This window comes from Buteo buteo, chromosome 13 (genome assembly GCF_964188355.1).
Source record: "Buteo buteo chromosome 13, bButBut1.hap1.1, whole genome shotgun sequence".
NCBI lineage: Eukaryota > Metazoa > Chordata > Aves > Accipitriformes > Accipitridae > Buteo > Buteo buteo.
Window position 1 is genome coordinate 506,821 of NC_134183.1, and position 18,883 is coordinate 525,703.

Below are 18,883 nucleotides of genomic sequence, written 5' to 3' on the forward strand. Positions count from 1 at the left end.
CGCCCAGAGCTGCTGAAGAACAAAGAGGCAGCCGCGAAATCCTGCGTAAAGATGGCTTTTGGATTCCTCCACCTCTCCAAGCACTCCGCCAAGAACAGAGAGAACTCGTAGGGGTACTGTCTCAAAACTACAGGCTCTGCTTCCCCCTTACCTGCTGGTCTACAGCGCTGCCCAGCACCCACAGACTATCTAGCTATCAACACAGGCCTTCTCCTCTTCTTGTGACTGGGGCACAGGTTCCCAGCTGCTTTGCTTTTACCTTAGTTCAGAACCAAAAGCTGTAGGCACGCTTAGCTTATCCACCTGCAACAGCCTTATAGCTCCATTACGGACTAGCAGGATCTTCAGGAGAGTAACACAGCAGCTGGCCCCTCCCTCCACGTCAGCCAAACATCCAGCTTGTCACTGTTGCGTTACAGCAAAATGCAAGAACTCTTTATTAAAAAAGCAGAGCAAAACCCAGTAAAAATCATGAACACAAACCAACCAGTCCACGCAGAAAGTTTCATTTTCCAGTTGCCTCTTAAAACGTGTACCACAAGCTCATTTCTCCCACCACACTCACTGGAGAAACTATCAGGAGGCTCTCATACTGCTGCCCTGACAGATTTCTCCGATCAGACCCGCCCATCCCCTCCCTTTCTCCATGCCACATGAGGACTTGTGTTGCCAGGAAAAGGAAGCACCTTCTCCCCTTTGTGCTCTGAGAAGCAACTCCCCAGTGGCGAGTCAGAAGCGTCGCTCCTTTCCAAGGTAAGGCCCAGAAAACAGCACTCAGCTCCAGGATCCCAAGAAGCCAGCAGGACAGTTTTGCCATTTGTCATACTGGAATGAAATCCTGTTACATTTTGGCCACAAGAACTCCAACCATGGGCTGCAGTTCACCGTGAGGAAGCACGGATGCTGACCCCCAACATCCCACCCCCCGATTTCGCAGTCAGTCGGTGTTGTAGAGGCTTGAACCATGGCCAAAGCCCAGCTGTCCAACAAGGATATGGACAGCCACTGCACAGCAGTCCCCCTCTGCACAGCTGTTTTTATATTTAATGAAGGTATATCTACTGCCCATCACTACAGCCAGAGCCACCCAGGAGCAGGGTAAAACAGCCAAAGTGAGCCCTGCCAGCCACTGCTTCCATCTGTAAGCACCGAGCATTAAAAGCAGAGGTGGGTAAGATCGGGCATTTCCAGCAGCTTCGGGACGCCATTAGCAAAGTAAATGGCTCCCACCTACAGGGAACTGTAAACACTGCTGCCTGTCATTTATCAGGTTTCACTGTGAACAGCCCTGGCATCCAAACAAACGCTTCAGAAGGACCACTGCCCAGGGAACATAAAACCCCCTGGTAACAACAGGGTGTGCTGACAGACTGGTGCTGTATAAAAAGGACACAGAAACTACTTCAAATGCTGTAGCAGCGCAGGGGAAGGACTCCACGTCATGAACTCAGACCCACGAGCCTCTATCCCAGCCCTGGATGGTTGTCTCCTCCTCTCCTTTATGCAGTTGGTAGCAAGATTTCTGAAGAGTTAGAGCAATTTTCTGTGTTCACCAGCCTTCGTGTCACCCCGGTCTGACAAAACCGTCCCACTCAGAAAGAAGGGGCTGTACCTGAGTTGCTCACCCTCTTCCTGACCACAGGTATCTGGATTCTTTAAGCCACGCTCTCATTTCCTAGAACTGTGGGTTCCCAAGGGGGAGCCCTGCACATACGCCATGATGGCATTCTGCAAGAAACTTGCTCGCTGGGCCTCTTCTTCCCTCATCCTGGAGATGTCAGCCTCTTTCATTCTCAGCTTCTCCAGCAGCATAGAGATTTCACCTTCTTTGTCCAGCAGTGCCTCGCGGTGATTACTTGATAGGGCTGTGAAAGAAGAGCAGCATTACTAAAGAAAATTATGGTGTCCCTAGAGTAAACGGGAACAACACGTTATAGGCACAGCCAAAGGCAATGGAAGCAGGATGATCAACAGGCACATGACAGAAGCTTCATGAAACAATGTGAGAGGTTTCGCACAGACAAGATGTTACACTTCACTGTGCAGGAAATCCAAACGTTTTGCTTGCTGTGCAGCTTTGGGTAGTTATCTGAGTCTTGGTCTCCATAAAACGAGGACAAGAATCCCTGCAAATACATCAGGATGGAGGATACAATTCATAGTTGTACACACAGGCAGGAAGCACCATTGTCACTACCTGTGAGCGTAGCTCAGTTCCAGACCTGATGTAGGGTAACTCAGCATTACCATTTGAGAAGCAGGAAAGGATCCATCACCTTTCAGCTGTCTCTCCAGGGCTGCAATCTTCTCTCTCAGCCCATCCTGTGCTGTGCGTTCAGCCTGCAGGTGTCCAATCTGCTCCTGTAATTCCACTTTCACTTTATTCACCTCTGTCACTTTCTCCTCTTCCTTACTGTTCAGGTCCTGACACACAAAGACAGATCCATGAATAACCAAACAACTTCAGCAACTTATTCTGCCCCTGTGGTGACCATATCTCTACTTCACTCCAAATTACCTGCTGAAGTTCCTCTAGCCGCCTTCTGAGTCCATCAGCATGCAGGCTCAACTGATTGACTTTGGCTTGGGTCTCAGCAACCATTTGTTTTTGCTTAAGGTAGCAGTTCTGAGCTTCATCCCGTGACTCAGTCATCAGCCGCAGCTTCTCTTCTAGGTGTTCTAGTCGTTGCTGCTGTAAGACAAAAAGGAAAATGAAAATACATCAGTCCCATTCCATTCCTGTGACGGGATTCTCCCCTTTCTGTTCCCAACACAGTGAACCCTTGGTTGAGTCAACTGGCGCTGAAGAACAAACACAGGACTTAATCATAATAGATACGGCACTTCTCCCTTGCATTCAGGAATGAATCCAAGCTGCTTTCTATCACCAAGGAAAACATTCTGCTGGAGACGCTGCAACACCCAGCTCACTTGCTGAGAAACAGAGGCATGTCCTTGGTAGAAGCACCAATGCCACTGCCAGTGTTTACAACTAATGGTCTATCTTCACTTCCTCCATATCCCAAATGGCTCTAAAACACCGCTATATGCAGCTAAGCAACTGCTGTGTCCCATCACAGACACACATGGCAGCTTTTATATGTTTGTAACTCAGTAAAGCATTTTCTTTTGTGATGTTACATATAAGTAAACTTTTTAATAGTTTTGGTGTATTTTCCTCATCCCTTGTTCTCTTTCACAGGGTGTTGACTTCATTGCCATTTTCACAAAGTTCAATTCTACAGTGACTGTTCTTTATCCAGCAGCAGTAGCCACCTGCACAAATTCCTCCGAGTCCAGAGAAACAGGAGCAGCCCATGAAAGCAGCTGCTATACAGAAGGATCGACATCTGGCTGTTAGCTTCAAAAGTTGGCAACTTAAAGGAAGTCTGCTGTGACAACATCTACATCAATTCTGTTCCTACTGGAAAGCACAGAGCAGGTGGGGATAGCGGTTACATTCTGGAGACGATTCAAAGCAGATTTTTCAGGACTCCTTCCTCAGAAATCACACTCTCTGCAGGCCAATGAAGCCCAGAGCGGGGAGTTACTCAGCAGTCCCCTGAGACAAAAGCAGAGGCTAGGCAGCCAAATCAACTCCTTCCCACAGACAGGTCTTGTCCTTACCTCCTCCAACCGTGCCTGATTCCGGACTTTTATTAACTCCTCCTCTGCCTGGCCTCGCTCAGTGAGTGCAGCTGCTTTGACTTGGCTCAGCTCCTGCCACAGAAACATAAAAGATCATTCCAGATAAAGAAGCTGTATCACTGCAACACTGAGCAGAAAACATTAGTAGTTTCCAGTTGCAGGCTACAGCGTGACACAGCTGTCTCTCTCACTCAGGGGCAGGGAAAACAAACCCAGATTACATATACCTTTTCTCACCCTGAGATTGCCATCTAAATTCAATGAGAATTTCAGTTATATGAGGGCAAGTAATGGGTGAAGCTTTCCAAAGACAGGGGAATAGGAGAGGGCAGCACTGGATCTAGCTAGGGGAACAGATAAGGAGAAATATGGTACACTACTTGGGACCACATGGGAAACCTGTGAAGTCAAATCCTGGTAAGAATCTAACCACATTCAATGGAATCTTTATTTTTGTTCATTCAGAATCTACCACTTTCTCCTTGAAACCTTAACCTTCCTTAGCCCAAAGCAGTAAAAATAATTTTAGCTAGTAAACTGCTGTTTTCTGTTCCTCCCTACAGCACATGACAATCTTTACATAGGTCAGCGATGGAAGACTCCACAAAGCTCCCCTGGCAGACCTCTCCTGCCACCGTTACCTGAGCACTCCAACGTGCCTGGAGCATCCATTCTCACCTCCTCCAGAGCTATCCTGATGGCCTCCAGCCTCTGGATCCTGTCCTGCATGGAACGTTCACTGGCCTCAATGTGCTGTGTCATATGATCCACCTGCAAAGCAGCAGAAAACATTTAAGCAAGTGCCAGAAAACCAGTCCTACCTCCAGGCATAGCAGCATGGCCATTCGGCATGAGAAAGAGCATCCTCTCATTGACCCACCTACCACCAAAGAAAAACTCTTACCTCCCTCAAAGCTCCACTAAGAAACTGTAATATAGGCAGAACCTGCCCTCTAGAAACTGGGAACTTTAGACAGAGATCCCTTCCAAGCCAAGACGAAAGACAGAGTCCGAGCTCTCAACTTCAAGAGGTATGAAACATTACAGATTCATTTTCTAGTTGTAATGTGGCTAAAATCTTCCTGGCCTGTGTCTTTTCTTACAAGATTTCAAAATCTTCATAGAAATCTATTGGTATAATTTTATTTTTGAGAGATTTCACACCTCAATAAACACTCCAAAGAAAGTTGATCACAGCCTCTTGTTCTGTCCACACTCAGACAGAATCCCCCTGAAACATACAAAGAAGGAACTAGCAAGGTAAGCCCCATTAAAAGATTGGTTGTGTACAGCATGTATGTCCTGATTTCCTCCACTAATGCATCTTTACTTCACTGAGCATGACAAGACCGATTATTTATAATTACCTCTATGCATAACAAGACTGACACAGGGGCCAGCCTCCAAGCCTCTTTTGTAAATCACATACCACTCTGGTCCATACTCTTGCAAGCTATAAAATCTTACTAGCTGGTAGAATGTCTTGTGATCTCTTCAGCTAGGCTTTGCTTGTAGAAATGCCCTATTATTTCCACAGTAAGTCGTGAGTTCACTAATTTATAAACTTGTTTAAGAGCAGCTGACAGCAAACAATGACCTGCAGTGGTGCCTGTATGTCAGGACCAAAGAGAAGCTAACCTCAGGATGCTGCAGAATCCCCATTCTTACCTCTTTTACCCGAAGGGATTCCATGTCTTCAAGACTTTGTTTAAATCTTCTCTTCTCCATTTCCAGGCGTTCTGCAGATTAAAAGCAGGCATATCACAATTATGGTATTCCTGCTATGCAGGCTGTATTTATACTATATCACAAACTCTTCCACCCTTTCTCCTTGGCTGCCTTGCACCGTTGACTCATGGGCAGTAATCCCAACCCATAGGTGTCCATGAGCTGTTTCTTCTCCGCCACTCACCCTCAGCCTGCACGGCCCGTAGCTTCAGCTCTGCCGTTGTGTTGGTCAAGTCTTGCTTTACCTGGAATAGCTGATCCTGCTGAACTTTGCACTTCTTCTCCAACTCATCCACCTACAAGGAAATTACCACACAAAGAATTTTCTTTTCCTATTAGCAGAGGAAATTGGCTGTACAGAACAATCAGCAGAGACACAAACAAGGATCAAAGTAGAGGACATATATACAGAGCAGAAGTGAACAATGTCCAAGTCCCACTTCTCAGCCTTGGACTTGCTTTCCTACCTGGTTTCTTAGAAGCAGATTTTTCTCACTGGCAGCAGACAAGTCACGCAGAAGCCTCCCTTCCCGATCAGCACCTTCCTGCAAACAGAATAAATATTAAGAACCTGTACTCACCTTAGTTCTTGCACTGCCAACCTACTCCAACCAACACCACGCCCAACTAACATCCAACTTACCTCATAAACACCATGGCTCCTCTCCACACCTAGCACTCATCTATCTAATTTGCAGAAGAATTTTTGTCAAGGCAGCTGTGGGTAACCCACTAAAAATCATGCTTCCCTATCCTATCCAGCATCCCCCAAATCTACACAAACCAGGTATGACCTAGAACCCTGCTCTCAAACCTAACTAGGACTTCCAGCTCACCTGCTTTTGCTGCTGGAGCTCCGTAAAGTGGCGCTCAGCCATGCTGGTTTGTTCCTGTTTTGTGGCATTCAGTAGCTCTCCCAAATTGTGCACCTTCTGCTCAGACAGAGCCAGGGCAGCTTCAGTCATCTGCAGCCTATACAGAGAAACACTTTCCAGAGTCCCTTCTAAGGGAGATGCTTCCAGTGAGCTCTCTATGCCACCTGGTACAAGACGTTAACACGTATTTGGCAGTGGATGATGTCAGGCTAGCTAAATGAGGCATTTTTTGCCCCTGGAAAAAGGACACTGCTTATTTCTGTGCCCAACAGCCCCTGCAAACACTGAGTAACCTGGGACTTCTCAGAGCCTCGTGTTCTGGTACCCCATTGCGTTTTCCCTGTGCTGTCTTCCATGAACTGTTTTCCCTGCCTGGACCCCTCCAGGATTCGCCCACTCTCACAGGAGAACAAAGCTGGCTATTTTATACCACTGCAAGGTTGTATAAAATTAGGCATAGAATTTTAAACACAGGCAGCAGAAGCGATTTGCTTACTCTGTACACAAGGGACATGTCCACACTGAGGCACGGCATAGTGACACTACCTCTACCTGACTGAATTGAATAAACCAGGCTCATCAGTGTTTTAAGTCTAACTACTGTCACGTGCATATGGCTCTACACAATCTAACACTACTTTTGGGCAGCGCCACCTCATTGTTCCTAAGCATACAATCTTGCTGGTCAGGTTCCTCCATATCTGCAGTGGTTCTCAGAGTCTACTGCCAGCTGTCAGGGGAAGCAGGTACAGACTCTTGCCAGGCTGTAAACTGTGCAAGGAACATGCCCCCATCCCAACCCCACAATCCTTTTTTTCCTTTTTCACCCTCTGTAATTCACTTGCTCTTACACCAATGCACCGTAATTTTACTTAAAAACAGGCTAAATATCTAGCGTGGCAAACCCAAAGTCCTGAGCTGACCATAATTTCTGGATATTGCTGCAGAACTAAGCAAAATAGTAAGCCAGCCACTCTACAAGATTATCCCGCTTCTTAACAGCTCTGCTCAGCACTGCCTATACAGCACAGAACAGTGGGAAGGCTAAGGTTTTCCTCCTTCATACTTGGCTTTCAGTGAATTCATAATAGAGTGCTGCTCATCCAACGCTTCCTGCAGCTGGCTGACTCGTGCTGCAGACATCCTGTATTTGGGGAGGGGAGGAAGAAAAAAAAAAAAAAAAAAGGGGGTGGGTAATTACTCCCAGGAAATGGAGAGGACCCAAATCTGCTATCAAAGAGCAGAAAGCACTCAGAAATTAAACTTACCTGCCATTCCTGGCTATTTCTTCTCTCTGCTTGTCTATAGTGTCCATCAAATCCAAGAACTGTCAACAAAGCAAACATTAGTGAGAAAATGAACTGCATCAGCTTGAAGCATTTACATTTCTCATCTTTCTCTTCCTAGTGACAGCTGAAGACAGGACGAGCCACTCTACTGAAAGCAAGCAAACCGGAGGTTTCACAGGTTCATCAGCACATCTGACTGAGGCCATCAGCTACAGGGACTCTGCACCATTAGATGTCAGAAGGAAAACTGACTCATATTTCTAGGTTTTTACCACTTGGAAAATATCAAACCAGTTGCAAAAGAAGAACCAAAAGCACAAATATGGGTGAAAAAGTCACCAAAACTCCTCCAGAAGCCAGAGTCAGCAGGGCACGTGTCCATACCCATACTGTCACGGATTTGATTCCTGGACAACCTAGCTCAGAGGAAGGACTCAATTTACTAAACCATGCTGTGTGCCCACCCATAAAGATGCACATGAAACTTCAGATGCAAAATAATCCTGTCACTGAGTGTTTCATGGGGACACCGAGGGAAAGCATAGGATTCCACCTACCCCATTTGAAAGGCCAACACGTAAAATTGCTGACCTGCTTGGTCTTCTCATCTTTCAGACTCAAAACCTCCTTGCTGAGTATGTACGCTCGGTTCTGGGTCTCACTTAGGATAGTCTGACGGTCTTGGTTGTGATCCATGGCTTGTTCTGATACAGAGAGAGTGGAAGAGCATGCACATGTTTCTAAAGCAACAGAATAGCAAGCACTGCTGGAAGAGACAGCACTCAGGATGACACCTGGCTATCAGAAGCACCAGGACAGTAGCCCTTCTCAGGCTGGCCCACACAGAGAGACTGTTTTCACCTTACAGACACGAGGTGAGGCAGAATTGAAGAGAGCAGTGTATATGGGGTAATCAACACCCCAGCCACAGGAGAGCCATTCAACTCCACTGTGGGTAGGACAATGACAAAGAACATGCTGCATTAGCCATATCCAAACTTGGCTACTCAGAGGCAAACTAGAGCCCCAAGTTCTCCCACATTCACATACTACAGTAATCTCTAATTCAATCCAAATTTATTTTCTTTTCCCCTCTTCCTGGTAAAAGTGACACCTCCAACCTGACCAGCCCTCATTAAAGGACAAGAGAAAGCAATGTAGGGCACCGTGTAGATGCTGTTGAGAAAAGCAGGGGAAAAGAGATAGCTCTCTTCTGGAGCAGCAACTGCCCTATACCCCTCAAGTTCTGAAATGGGAAAGGAGTTACTGATTCTTTCCTGTGCAACAAGTAATACTTACCCACAGCTTTCAGGATGTCACTAGGAACGTTGTTTCCAGCCAGCTCCAGCCTCTTCAGGGTCTTGTTGCTGTGCAGGCAGTTCAGCAAAGCTCGGCCACCCAGAAGCCCGATATTATTCCAACGTAAATCTATACAGAAAGCAAACTTTCACCCTGGTAGTCACACATCTGCTGAAAAACACAGGGCTCAAGAGAAACCATGCTCCTTACACATCTACAAGCATGGCTAACTAATCCCAGATAATCTCAGAACAAACACAGGTGAATACTGTCTCCCTTTTCAAGATGAATGAGAGGGAGGAAAAATGACAGACAAAGCAGGGTAGAAAAGGATGAATCTTGAGTGCAAAAAGTGCAGGAAGCCATTACAGTTCAAAAGGTACAGAAGTCTGCCCCTCATGTTTTCATCTCAGGAGCCTTCCTTCCACAACCACAGTCTGTGGATGAAAAAGAACTGGCACCAAGAGCCATGTTTTCCTGAAGGAAATTCTGGCAAAATTCCTTAATGAGGACAAAGCAAGTGTGGAGTAAGCCTCAAGAATCTGGCATGAGGCACGCCAACAGCAACCATAAATGGGAACGAATCCATTCCCTCCTCCACTAAGAACTGTCCTGCTCCAAGCACACAACCTTCACCTGCAGGTTTGGTTCCAGAGATTCCAATTACAGTTCCCACTCTCCAAAGGCCACAGGGCTGCAACCTCGGCTCCCTGCACAAAGCCTGCAAAGCACTCCAGACTGAGAGGAACTGGGAATGACACTGACCAGTTGGCAGAGATCAGGGCAGGCTGCCACAAACCTGAAGGTATATGTGTGTGTGCGCGCCATGCATGTATGCAGGTGGCCAAAGAACTAGTCAATCTTACCCAGCTCCTGAAGGCTGGCATTTTGTTTCAGTGCCACGGCCAGCTCTCCAGCCCCTTGATGGTTGATCTGGTTGTTGCGCAGATCTAGCCGCTGGAGAAAGTTGTTTGCTCCCAGTCCTTGGCAAAAAAAGGAGAAGCCCTCCTCCCACACGCCAAGGCTGTTCCATTCCAAGATTAGTCTAGGGAAAAATCAGACAGGATTAGGTTTCATGGAGTAAATGGACAGTTACAAGAGCTTGAATGATACTTGGATCACGGTACCCATCCGAACACCCAGCTTCGCTAATAGACTCAGTTTCAGAGAGCAGGATGCTGCAAGGACTCTGTGTCCTCTAAAAGAGCACCTCCAGTTCTCACTCCTTCATCTGTCCCATCCCTCACAAGAAACTGCACCACTTGACATTCCACCTACCCCTCAACCCTTTTCTAATGTTGTGCTCCATCTGGCAGGAATAACAGAAAGAGAGGTAGATACAATTTTTTACCTCCTGATGGATTTGTTCTGCCTAAGAAGTTTTCCCAAAGCCTCAGCTCCCACGGTTCGCAGGTTATTTCCCTGAAACAAAAGTCCCAGGTGATCAGTAGGCTACGCCCTGTCCCAATCCAGCTATCCCATCAAACACCACCAGGTGCATCCCAATTGCAATGCCAATTTCAGTCTGTCAGAAATGGTCTGAGTAACGTGGTCTGTCAGTAATGGACTGAGCTCACAAAAATCACAGGATAGCACAGGATCAGCATGGCCCACGATGGGATGGAAAATGCCGACTCTAGATAAGCAGAACCATTTCAACACACTTTTCTTTAAAAAGGGCTTGGCTAGCACGAGCACAGATGAGAAAGAAAGGTGTGATGCAGTTTAGGTCTGTAGATTCAAGGGAATAGCTATGTGCCAGAGGAATACAGACAGAAAGTCACCTCACAGTAGAGTGATCATCGCATCTGAAAGTGGGTGCTTAGTTCCAAGCCCCAGGATAGCTGAAAGACACTGGCAAGCTGGATAAACTCTACAGAAGTGCAAGTCAAACAACTAGTAACTCACCTGAGTAATACAGAAACGCAAAGAAAAGCCCACATATGCCTCATCTGACCAAGCAGCAACTGACAAAACATATACAACAATTACTTCCTATCAAAACAGAATAACTGAATAAAAATGGACAAAGATGAGCTGCAAAGTAACTTTGGAAAGTCATGACATGGTGTTAAGGAGGCAAGGACTGAGTCACTTGAGAACACAAACTTTACAACAGTACCCGTCTTGTAGAACAATCCTGCACCAGTCTATTTCTGACTCTGATTAAGATTGTGCTCCTGTTTCCTTCCCCACCTCTTTATCTTAATTTTATTCAGACTCACCTTCAAATCCAAAGACTTGACTGTGGTGTTGGAGCAAAGACCATGCAACAGAAGTTTTACACCTGAGTAGAGAAAACAAAAAGACAGTCGTTTATTTCATACATGTAACCTGTTGCCCGAGGTGGAAAAGAAAGCATCCTTTCAAACAGCCAGCTCAGAAGACGTATCTATGATAAAACATACGACTGAGTAAAAATCCACTGCTGCTGGAAAGCGTGAGCCTGAACTTTCAGGGTAGGAGATTTTTTATGTATTCTGAGAGAAAGAAGCACCTGGGTAGAGAATCGCCCGTCACCCTATGTACCCTCCTAACACAGCTACAAACACAGCCCCTGTCCAGGTAGGCCAGGCAGACAAGACACTTGCTGGCTTGCTTAACCCCTGCTCACGCAGTAGCGACGCTCGCAGAGACTCACCCTACCGCCTACACGATCCCCATGCGACGCTCGCTAGATCTAACGATCCAGCCATCAGGCGATCACCTGAATCCCCCTCTACCAGCAGCCGCCGCCAGTCCCGTCTGTTCAAGGCCAACAGCAGCGGACCTACTCCCAGAGACGCAGGGAAAAACCCCTCTGGCAGCCAAGGGCTTCACGGCCGGCTTCGAACCACACCGCCACCGCCACCGCCCCGCCCCAGGCCAGGCAAGCTCATCTACCGCCGCACGCCTGCCTTCTCCTCCGGACGGCGACCCCAGACCCACCGCCGCTCAAAAGCCCGCGGGCCACCGGCGGGCCTCGGCCCGGGCCGCCTCCCGCCGCCGCCTCGGGCCCCGCGCCCACCTTCCTCGCTCAGGCCGCAGTCGCCGAGCACCACCTCGGCGAAGGGCGCGGCGCCGGGCAGCAGCCGGCCCAGCGCGCCGCACGTCTCCAGCGAGAGGCTCTGCGCCGCCAGGTCCAGGCGGCCGCGGCCCGGCGCCCCGCCGAGCTCCCGCAGCCGCCGCAGCACGGCCTCCTGCGGCGCCGCGCACAGCCGCGCGTAGGCCCGCCGGAACTCCTCCATGGCCGCGGACGCTGACGCCCCGCCCCCGCGCGGCGCGCGCTTCCGGGGGGCGGGGGGACCGGCAGCGCGCGGCGCCATGGAGGAGCGGGACGGCCGCGCCGGCGGCTTCAGGAAGGTGCGGCGGGCCCGGGATGGGGGGGGGGGGGGCTAGGACCCGGGCTGCCCCCCCGCCCCGCTCATCCGCTCTCCTCTCCGCGCAGGAGACCGTGGACCGGCTGCTCCGCCTCCACTTCCGGGACGGGAGGACCCGAGGTACCGGGGCGGCGGCGGCGGCAGCGGCGGGCGGGCCCGGGCGGGGCGGGCCCCCGCCTTCTGTAAGCGCTTTGTCGTTGCAGTTAACGGCGACGCGCAGCTGCTGATGGCGGAGATGCTGAACGTCTTCGTCCGAGGTAAGCGCGCGGCACCTCCTCCCGGTGCCGGTGCCGGGCCCGGGGGCAGCTCCCCCCCCCCCAGCCGCGCCTCACGGCGGAGCGAGGAGCTGCGCCGCGGCCCCTGATCCCGCTCCCCGCACCCTGACGCAGCCGGCGGCCGGGATCCTCCGGGGAGCGGGGCCGCCTCCCGGAAAACCAGCCCCCGAACCCGCTCTAACGACTCTTGCCTTACACTTGGGCTGCAGAAGCGGCGGCACGGGCGGCGCGGCAGGCTCAGGCGGAGGACCTGGAGAAGGTGGATCTTGAGCAGGTGGAGAAGGTGCTGCCGCAGCTGGTGCGTAACTACACTTGAACAGGATAAGGATGGGGGGGGGGGGCTGGAGCAGCGCAGTCCTTGTGCTTTGGGGAGATGGCTCAGGGCCCCAGCAGCTCTGCTGACCAGCTTGCTGCTCTCTCCTTACAGCTTCTCGATTTCTAGAGGCCTCACGAAGCACACGTGGCCCGCCAGCAGAAGACCCTGACCTGACAGTGAACATCAGACTCGCCCTCAGAGTCTAGCTCTAGGAAGAACAGTCTCAACTTTTTCTTTCTCTGCCATTTTGCTTCTGTTTCCTGTCTGCTTTACCAAGCACAACTAAGCCCTAGGCAACTATGCTGTCAGATGCTATTTTTGAAAAGAGGCTGCCACACACTTGTTTTGGTCGGCTAAGTGCGTAGCTAGTTTCCATCTTGCTGCCTTACTCCTTTAACAGTAGCCTGTACTTCACAGCACAGTAAGATGCTGTTGCTTCCCAGCTAATGTGAGAAACAGGTGCCGCTTCAGAGATGCATGGAAAGACTTAATGGCTGGAAATGTCGTCCAAACTTCAGTCTCTCATCGCCTCAGCAGGCAGCTGTGGCAGAAACTTTAGGTCTGGCTCCAAGCCTGTCTAATGAATAGGTTGTTAACAGGAGCTCAGTCACAGGCTCTTGCCAAAAGCAGGTAACTGATCTTTATTTTATAAATAAACAGTGTCTGTCCCTCACTACCTTCCAGTATTTCTCCAGGGCTGTGACATCAAAGAATGCTTGGAACCTTTTAACCATTTGATATTCTCCTCAGAAGCTGCTTCCCCTCTGCTATAAATTTGTTCTCACAAAGAAACATCAATAAATTAAAACCGAGTCTCCCTCCCTTGTGTAGGCTCTTTGCTGCAATTAATCATCGAAAGTCAAGTTGCTTCAAAGACTTGCAGAGTTTCCCCCTCACCCGCCCTCTTTGCTAAATCTTTGTAGGACGAAAGGAAAAAGGACAGAATAACAAACAGCATGTGTGAAAATCCCACATCATGGGACAGCCTGGCCCCTCAGCCAGCAGGGGGGCCGGGGGGGGGGGGAAGCTGTGAAATAAGAAACCTTACACATGTAGGCAGGACCCACACAACTGAACTGGCTTTGTTGAGGAAAGATAGCTGGCTGCATGAAAAGCAGCTGACACCAGCGTGTCTTAAGGATTGCACACCCTCTGTTGCTGGCTATCTGTAGTCTTTATGGTTAGTAACAGCGAGCGATTTTTTTCCCATTGACAGCTGTAGCAGGCAGAAGCTCAGTAGGTTACTGCACGCTTTCAGCCAAGAGCTATCAAGGTCATCACTCAGGATGCCAGCCACTTGGAAACTTCAGCTAAAACCACAATTTAATACACATTCTTTCTGATGACAGTACCAGCTTAAGCAGTGCCCCATCCCTCTGCACTGCAGCCTCTTTGCCAAGACAACTGTTTGTGCAGCTGTACAACGAAACCAATGAAGGAAATGACCTAGTTCAGCCTTCAGCCCTGCAACCATATGGTAAAAAAAGGCAATAGCAAAAAAAAATATGCAAGTAATACTACCTCTGAATGCCCCAAAACCCCAGGGATGAGTTCAGCTACTATAACAGAAGTGATATTGAAACAAATCCAGCTCATCAGGTATCTGCATGTATTGTTCCGTGGCAGGGCAGGAATCCTTGTAGCAACACCTTTAGTGAAGAGCCTGCAGTTTTAAATATTGGGGCATCTTGTCCCTCTTAAAGAATTCACTCCTACCTTCTTGCCTTTTCTAGATTTCAAATCCTCATCTCTCCCCCCATTCTGACTCCTACTGACACAAATGTCTCAAAGCTGCTGTCCTAAAGAGACTTGAGTTCACTTCCCTGACATACCTGGTCCATACACAAGCATTCTTGACTGAAGAGGATCACCGATGTAAATGTTAGTAGTAAAGCAGTATTTTAATAGCAGCAGCTGCTAAAACTAACTCTTCTTTGCATAGGGAAAGGGGAATAAGACCTCTGGTCTAGCTGTTGGAAGTACCAATTTTTCATTCTCCTGAAAGAGAAGTAGATTAAATTGGGTTTGATGCATAGCCGCGTTACACAAGGGACAAGCATGGGCAGAACTGACTGAGGTAATGAACACAGTTAGCAATATGAAGTCTCCTACTCCTCACCCCTGTACTTAACCCAAGAAACTGCCCCAGTAATAATGATGTTGCAGCTTGTGTCCCTAAACTTTTCATTCTGTTTTCCTATATCATCAGGTACTTGCAGGTGATAGTTATGGTGCCAGCCCTTTGTCAAAACTGGTGGAATCAAAATAGCTAAGCAAATCAGTACCATTTGATGTTGCCTGTGCTCTTCAAAAGAGATGACTAGCATATCTGAAAACACACTACAACTTCCTACCAACCAGACTGCTTCTGTTTATTCTAACCCTGTGAATCAAAAACACCAGCACAGGTATATCATCACCTATCATTAGCTATGGTTATTAGTTGCCCCCAACATATCCTGCATAAATTCAGCAAAGCACCTCTAGCTACAGTCTACCTCTGACTTCTGTGAAATGAATAAGCCTGACATAGCACCTGAACCAAGATACAGACAGTCCTATGGAGTGTAGGCTCAGTCTACACTTAATCCACTAAAGTAATAAACTTTAAACATTATTTTAGTATTTTTCGTTTTGCTGTAGTATGTCTTTTATAGCCTGTCAAGCACCAGAAGGGCTTAGTTTCCACAGTAAGGATTTAGAGCAGCAGCTGTACATGGTGCCCTTGCATTCCCCATTGCCAGTGGCCGCACACATTCCCTGTTTATGTTTGGGTGTCATGTAAGAAATCAATCAACATTTTTGCTAAAGCATTCTGCTCCCTCCACTTTTGAGTCTCCTTCTTCCTCTTCCACCTTTCTTTCATGCCTCCCCCTCCCTCTGAGTTTCTTCAAAGCATCTGGGAGCATTTGGAAGTAATTAGACCTGAAGGGAAATGTTGGCCAGGCTGGGAGACAATGACAAGTGCCAGGAACCCTGGGTGCCCTTTCTAGCCACTTTGAAGTTCATTCAGATGGTACAAAGCTCCGTTTTGCTTTGTTGAAAAAAAATGGGAGGAAGGGAATGAGGCATGACAGGCCCATTGAAAAGGGAGCAGGTTCCTGTGAACTGACAGAGAAACTGAGTACTGGGGGAAGAAACATATTATCAAAGAGACCGACAAAAAGGCCTCCTATGGCCACTCTGCTTTATTACATCTACTAATTGTGCAGATGCACACGTAGTTCAGGGAACAATTGTCTATACAGGGAAAATGGAAAACATGTTATTACCGTAACACGGAACCCCAGCTGTCCAATGTGAATCACTGATCCATGGAGAAGACTTCAAATAGAATACAGCACCATGGCTACTGTGGCACTACAGAGTTCATCTCCTGTACAAGCACAATTCTAACCAACAACATTCATTCCCGTACAACTTCTGCAGGAGGCAAAGATCTGGACTAGTGCTTCTCTCTGTGCACTAACTGCACTGCAGAGAATGGCTACTCTGCTGTGGAAACATTCGGACCATAGCAGTCCACAGATCGAAGGTCACATGAAGAGACCCTGTTACTGGATTTTTTTTTTCCTCACTGTAACTGTAATTACTGATGTTATTTATACGTAGTGAAAATAAAACAGAGCTTGGGGCAGAAACAAACTCCACATGCATTCCATTAACAGATACCTGTGTTCTTTGTTAACAAGATTCTGGCAACTGAAAACAATACAAGTGCAGCAGACCAAGAGGTTCACAGGAAAAGCCTATTTGAACAGTTTTAAGTGACCTAAGTGCTTCCTCTTCACTCATTTTCCAGCCATCTATGCCCAGAATTATCAGCAGCCCTAACCTCAGCCAGCAAGAAGCAGAGCGAAGTCTTGTTTGAGGCAGCATTTAACTATAGGTAAAACTGAATTGGATTGTATCTTGCTGCTAGAATTCAGGCAGCTAGACTCAAGTTATCTCTGAAGGTAGAACTAGAAAGATTTGAATTTAAAAATACGGAGAGAAAAAAAGTCCTTTGCAGAAAGTATATAGGTATTATTTCCCCCTTACTATTCATATTATTTGCATGCAAGAAACCTTATGTTTAACCTCTAACCTTGCTTCTGTAGTCACAAAGACCACAAACAGGGCTTTCACTCCTCCAAAAGGTGAAAAACTGGCATCTGAAATAGCCATTTTCTATTTATAACTAATGTTCATACAGATTAGATCTCTCCATGGCCACCAACAATTTCTTACACATTCTGAATAAGTTCATCAGGAAAGGGGCACAGCTGACTGCTCACTGATCCAGCAGCCCAGAATGTTTCATCTCTTCCCACCTACAAAATAAACATAAGAGCATTACAACACTTGACCATGTAATTTTCACTGTATTGTTTCTCAATAACACAATCTGGTTACTCAGGGTTCTATACACTGCTGTGCTCAGGCAACAGCTGGGTAGCACGTAGGAGCACTTCTGAGGGAGATGGAATGGTGAATACATCATAACTCTTGGAGTGGGGAACTTCATCCTACATGTTATTAACATGCATGTTAGAGCATGTTATTAACCCTTCATACCAGCTGTTAATGGGTAACCTGCACAGGTAGGTGAGATGTTATTTTGTACTTTATCCAGATAATCTTTACTTGGGAAAGTAAGTTCCACTCTTAAGTGGAATGCTTCAAGCATACTGGAAACAGGCCACAGTAAAGATACTGTTTCCCACATGATCTGCATCAGTATCCCAGTACCAGTCTAAAACAGACCAGCCACAGCAGGGGAACACACCAACCCACTGTTTGCAGCCTTCCAGCAATCATTTTGCACCTTATGCTATGCTTGCTGGAGCTGATGGCCCCACAGTATCTTCCAGAATCAAATACTAAAACTCTCATTCAGGAAGTTAACATTTAGCATTACTAGCCAGGGAATTCCATATAATTCTTCCCAGTTTTATTGCCATTAAGGGGGTTGATTTAATGTCTTTTTTTTATCCCCCTCCTCTTCTCTTTGCCACTGCATCAAAAAGTGAATATTGCCAATTATTTAATTCAGGAATCCTTCTTCTAGTTACTTCATATTTTGTATAAATTCTCTTATAAAACCATACATAAGCTATTAGTTCTGGGACTAAAAACAAGGTTGCAGTTTTCTGATCAGGATAAACCAAGAAAAAATTCATAATGGAAACTTGGTTGCAATCTTAGCTACGGAAAACCACTACTGTTTTGCAATGAAGATTAAAAACAGAAAGACCAACAAAAAAAAAAATCAAGAGAAAGGAAAGTACTAAAACAGACTACACCAGCAAAGGAAAAATAATGACACAGATTTACCAGATGACATGGGCCCTTGGTATATAGAATATCATGCCTATTAGTATTTGAACTACACTAGCACATTTAAGAATTCAACACATTAAGCCCAGAACATAGTTAAGAATGCTGCAAACATGTAGATTACATAGACTCAACAATGACCAGAGCCTGCATTCAGATACTTCTCCAGTGAAGGCTGAGGTTTTAGTCACGAACTGATTTGTGATTGACAAGCATTGAACCAAATGTCCTGCAGGCCTTATGCTGACATCTTCAAGAATATTCATATCATTATGCTGACATATTCAATATTCTTTGCCAACATCCAACATGTTTGGCACAGAGGAGCCTGCCTTTCTGAGGAGTTCAGAATAAGAAGAGCTCTCTTTTGATTTCATGATACCTGGCAGCTTCAGCCATTTGGGTATTTTCCCAGGGGCCCTTCTCAACACCTGTGGAGCTTCACGCATGCTCACTGGTTCTGGCTGCTCATCGGTCTTTTTGTCATTTCCCACTTCTGGTTCAGATGGAGACGGAACTGTTGATTCTAAAGATGATGAAGCAGAAGGAACTAATGATTTGGACAAGCATCTGAGGAAGAAAATAAGCAAGTAGAATTAAGCTTCATTTTTTCATAATAGCCCCTTGTACCACCACCACCACCTTTAAACTTTTAAAGTCAGATTGAAAAGGCTGCTCTTCCATTATAAAAGCCCTAGGATTTACTTGATTTAGTCACTGAAATCCTACTTTGCAAAGAAGGACTCACAAAGCTATGAAGTCCGGTATAACAGTA

General features: G+C 47.2%; 3 protein-coding genes across 16 annotated transcripts in view; 1 reads left to right on the top strand and 2 right to left on the bottom strand.

Annotated features, from left to right (window-relative positions):
- Nucleotides 1–116: 116 nt before the first annotated feature.
- On the bottom strand, nucleotides 117–17,087 carry LRRC45 (leucine rich repeat containing 45). 10 transcript variants are annotated; one of them, XR_012652606.1, is made up of 19 exons: nucleotides 11,847–12,066; nucleotides 11,065–11,126; nucleotides 10,191–10,261; nucleotides 9,706–9,884; nucleotides 8,840–8,968; nucleotides 8,132–8,244; nucleotides 7,520–7,578; nucleotides 7,318–7,395; nucleotides 6,213–6,348; nucleotides 5,844–5,921; nucleotides 5,561–5,672; nucleotides 5,317–5,387; nucleotides 4,327–4,419; nucleotides 3,628–3,720; nucleotides 2,519–2,692; nucleotides 2,248–2,424; nucleotides 2,040–2,126; nucleotides 1,613–1,865; nucleotides 118–1,522 (listed from the first exon to the last, which is right to left on the bottom strand). XR_012652606.1 is itself a non-coding variant. In XM_075044034.1 (18 exons), the coding sequence occupies exons 1-18, from the start codon at nucleotides 12,064–12,066 to the stop codon at nucleotides 1,794–1,796; spliced, it is 2,004 nt and encodes a 667-aa protein (XP_074900135.1). In that variant the 3' UTR covers nucleotides 130–1,793. The 10 variants fall into 10 exon arrangements, 8 of the variants coding, with proteins under 8 accessions (XP_074900137.1, XP_074900135.1, XP_074900134.1 ...); XM_075044034.1 differs by having other exon boundaries at nucleotides 130–1,865; XR_012652605.1 differs by lacking the exon at nucleotides 2,040–2,126 and having other exon boundaries at nucleotides 135–1,522; nucleotides 2,277–2,424.
- On the top strand, nucleotides 12,057–13,607 carry CENPX (centromere protein X). Its single transcript, XM_075044059.1, has 5 exons — nucleotides 12,057–12,181; nucleotides 12,267–12,318; nucleotides 12,402–12,455; nucleotides 12,683–12,771; nucleotides 12,901–13,607. The coding sequence occupies exons 1-5, from the start codon at nucleotides 12,065–12,067 to the stop codon at nucleotides 12,913–12,915; spliced, it is 327 nt and encodes a 108-aa protein (XP_074900160.1). The 5' UTR covers nucleotides 12,057–12,064; the 3' UTR covers nucleotides 12,916–13,607.
- The window catches only part of ASPSCR1 (ASPSCR1 tether for SLC2A4, UBX domain containing), a 50,989-nt gene continuing 48,065 nt past the window's right edge, over nucleotides 15,960–18,883 (bottom strand). For all 5 annotated transcript variants that reach the window (XM_075044044.1, XM_075044046.1, XM_075044042.1 and 2 more), the window contains 2 exons: nucleotides 18,491–18,678; nucleotides 15,960–17,102 (listed from right to left, as the gene is read on the bottom strand). In XM_075044044.1, the coding sequence (XP_074900145.1) occupies nucleotides 17,089–17,102; nucleotides 18,491–18,678 (202 nt within the window). In that variant the 3' untranslated portion in view covers nucleotides 15,960–17,088. The remainder of the gene's footprint in view (nucleotides 17,103–18,490; nucleotides 18,679–18,883) is intronic.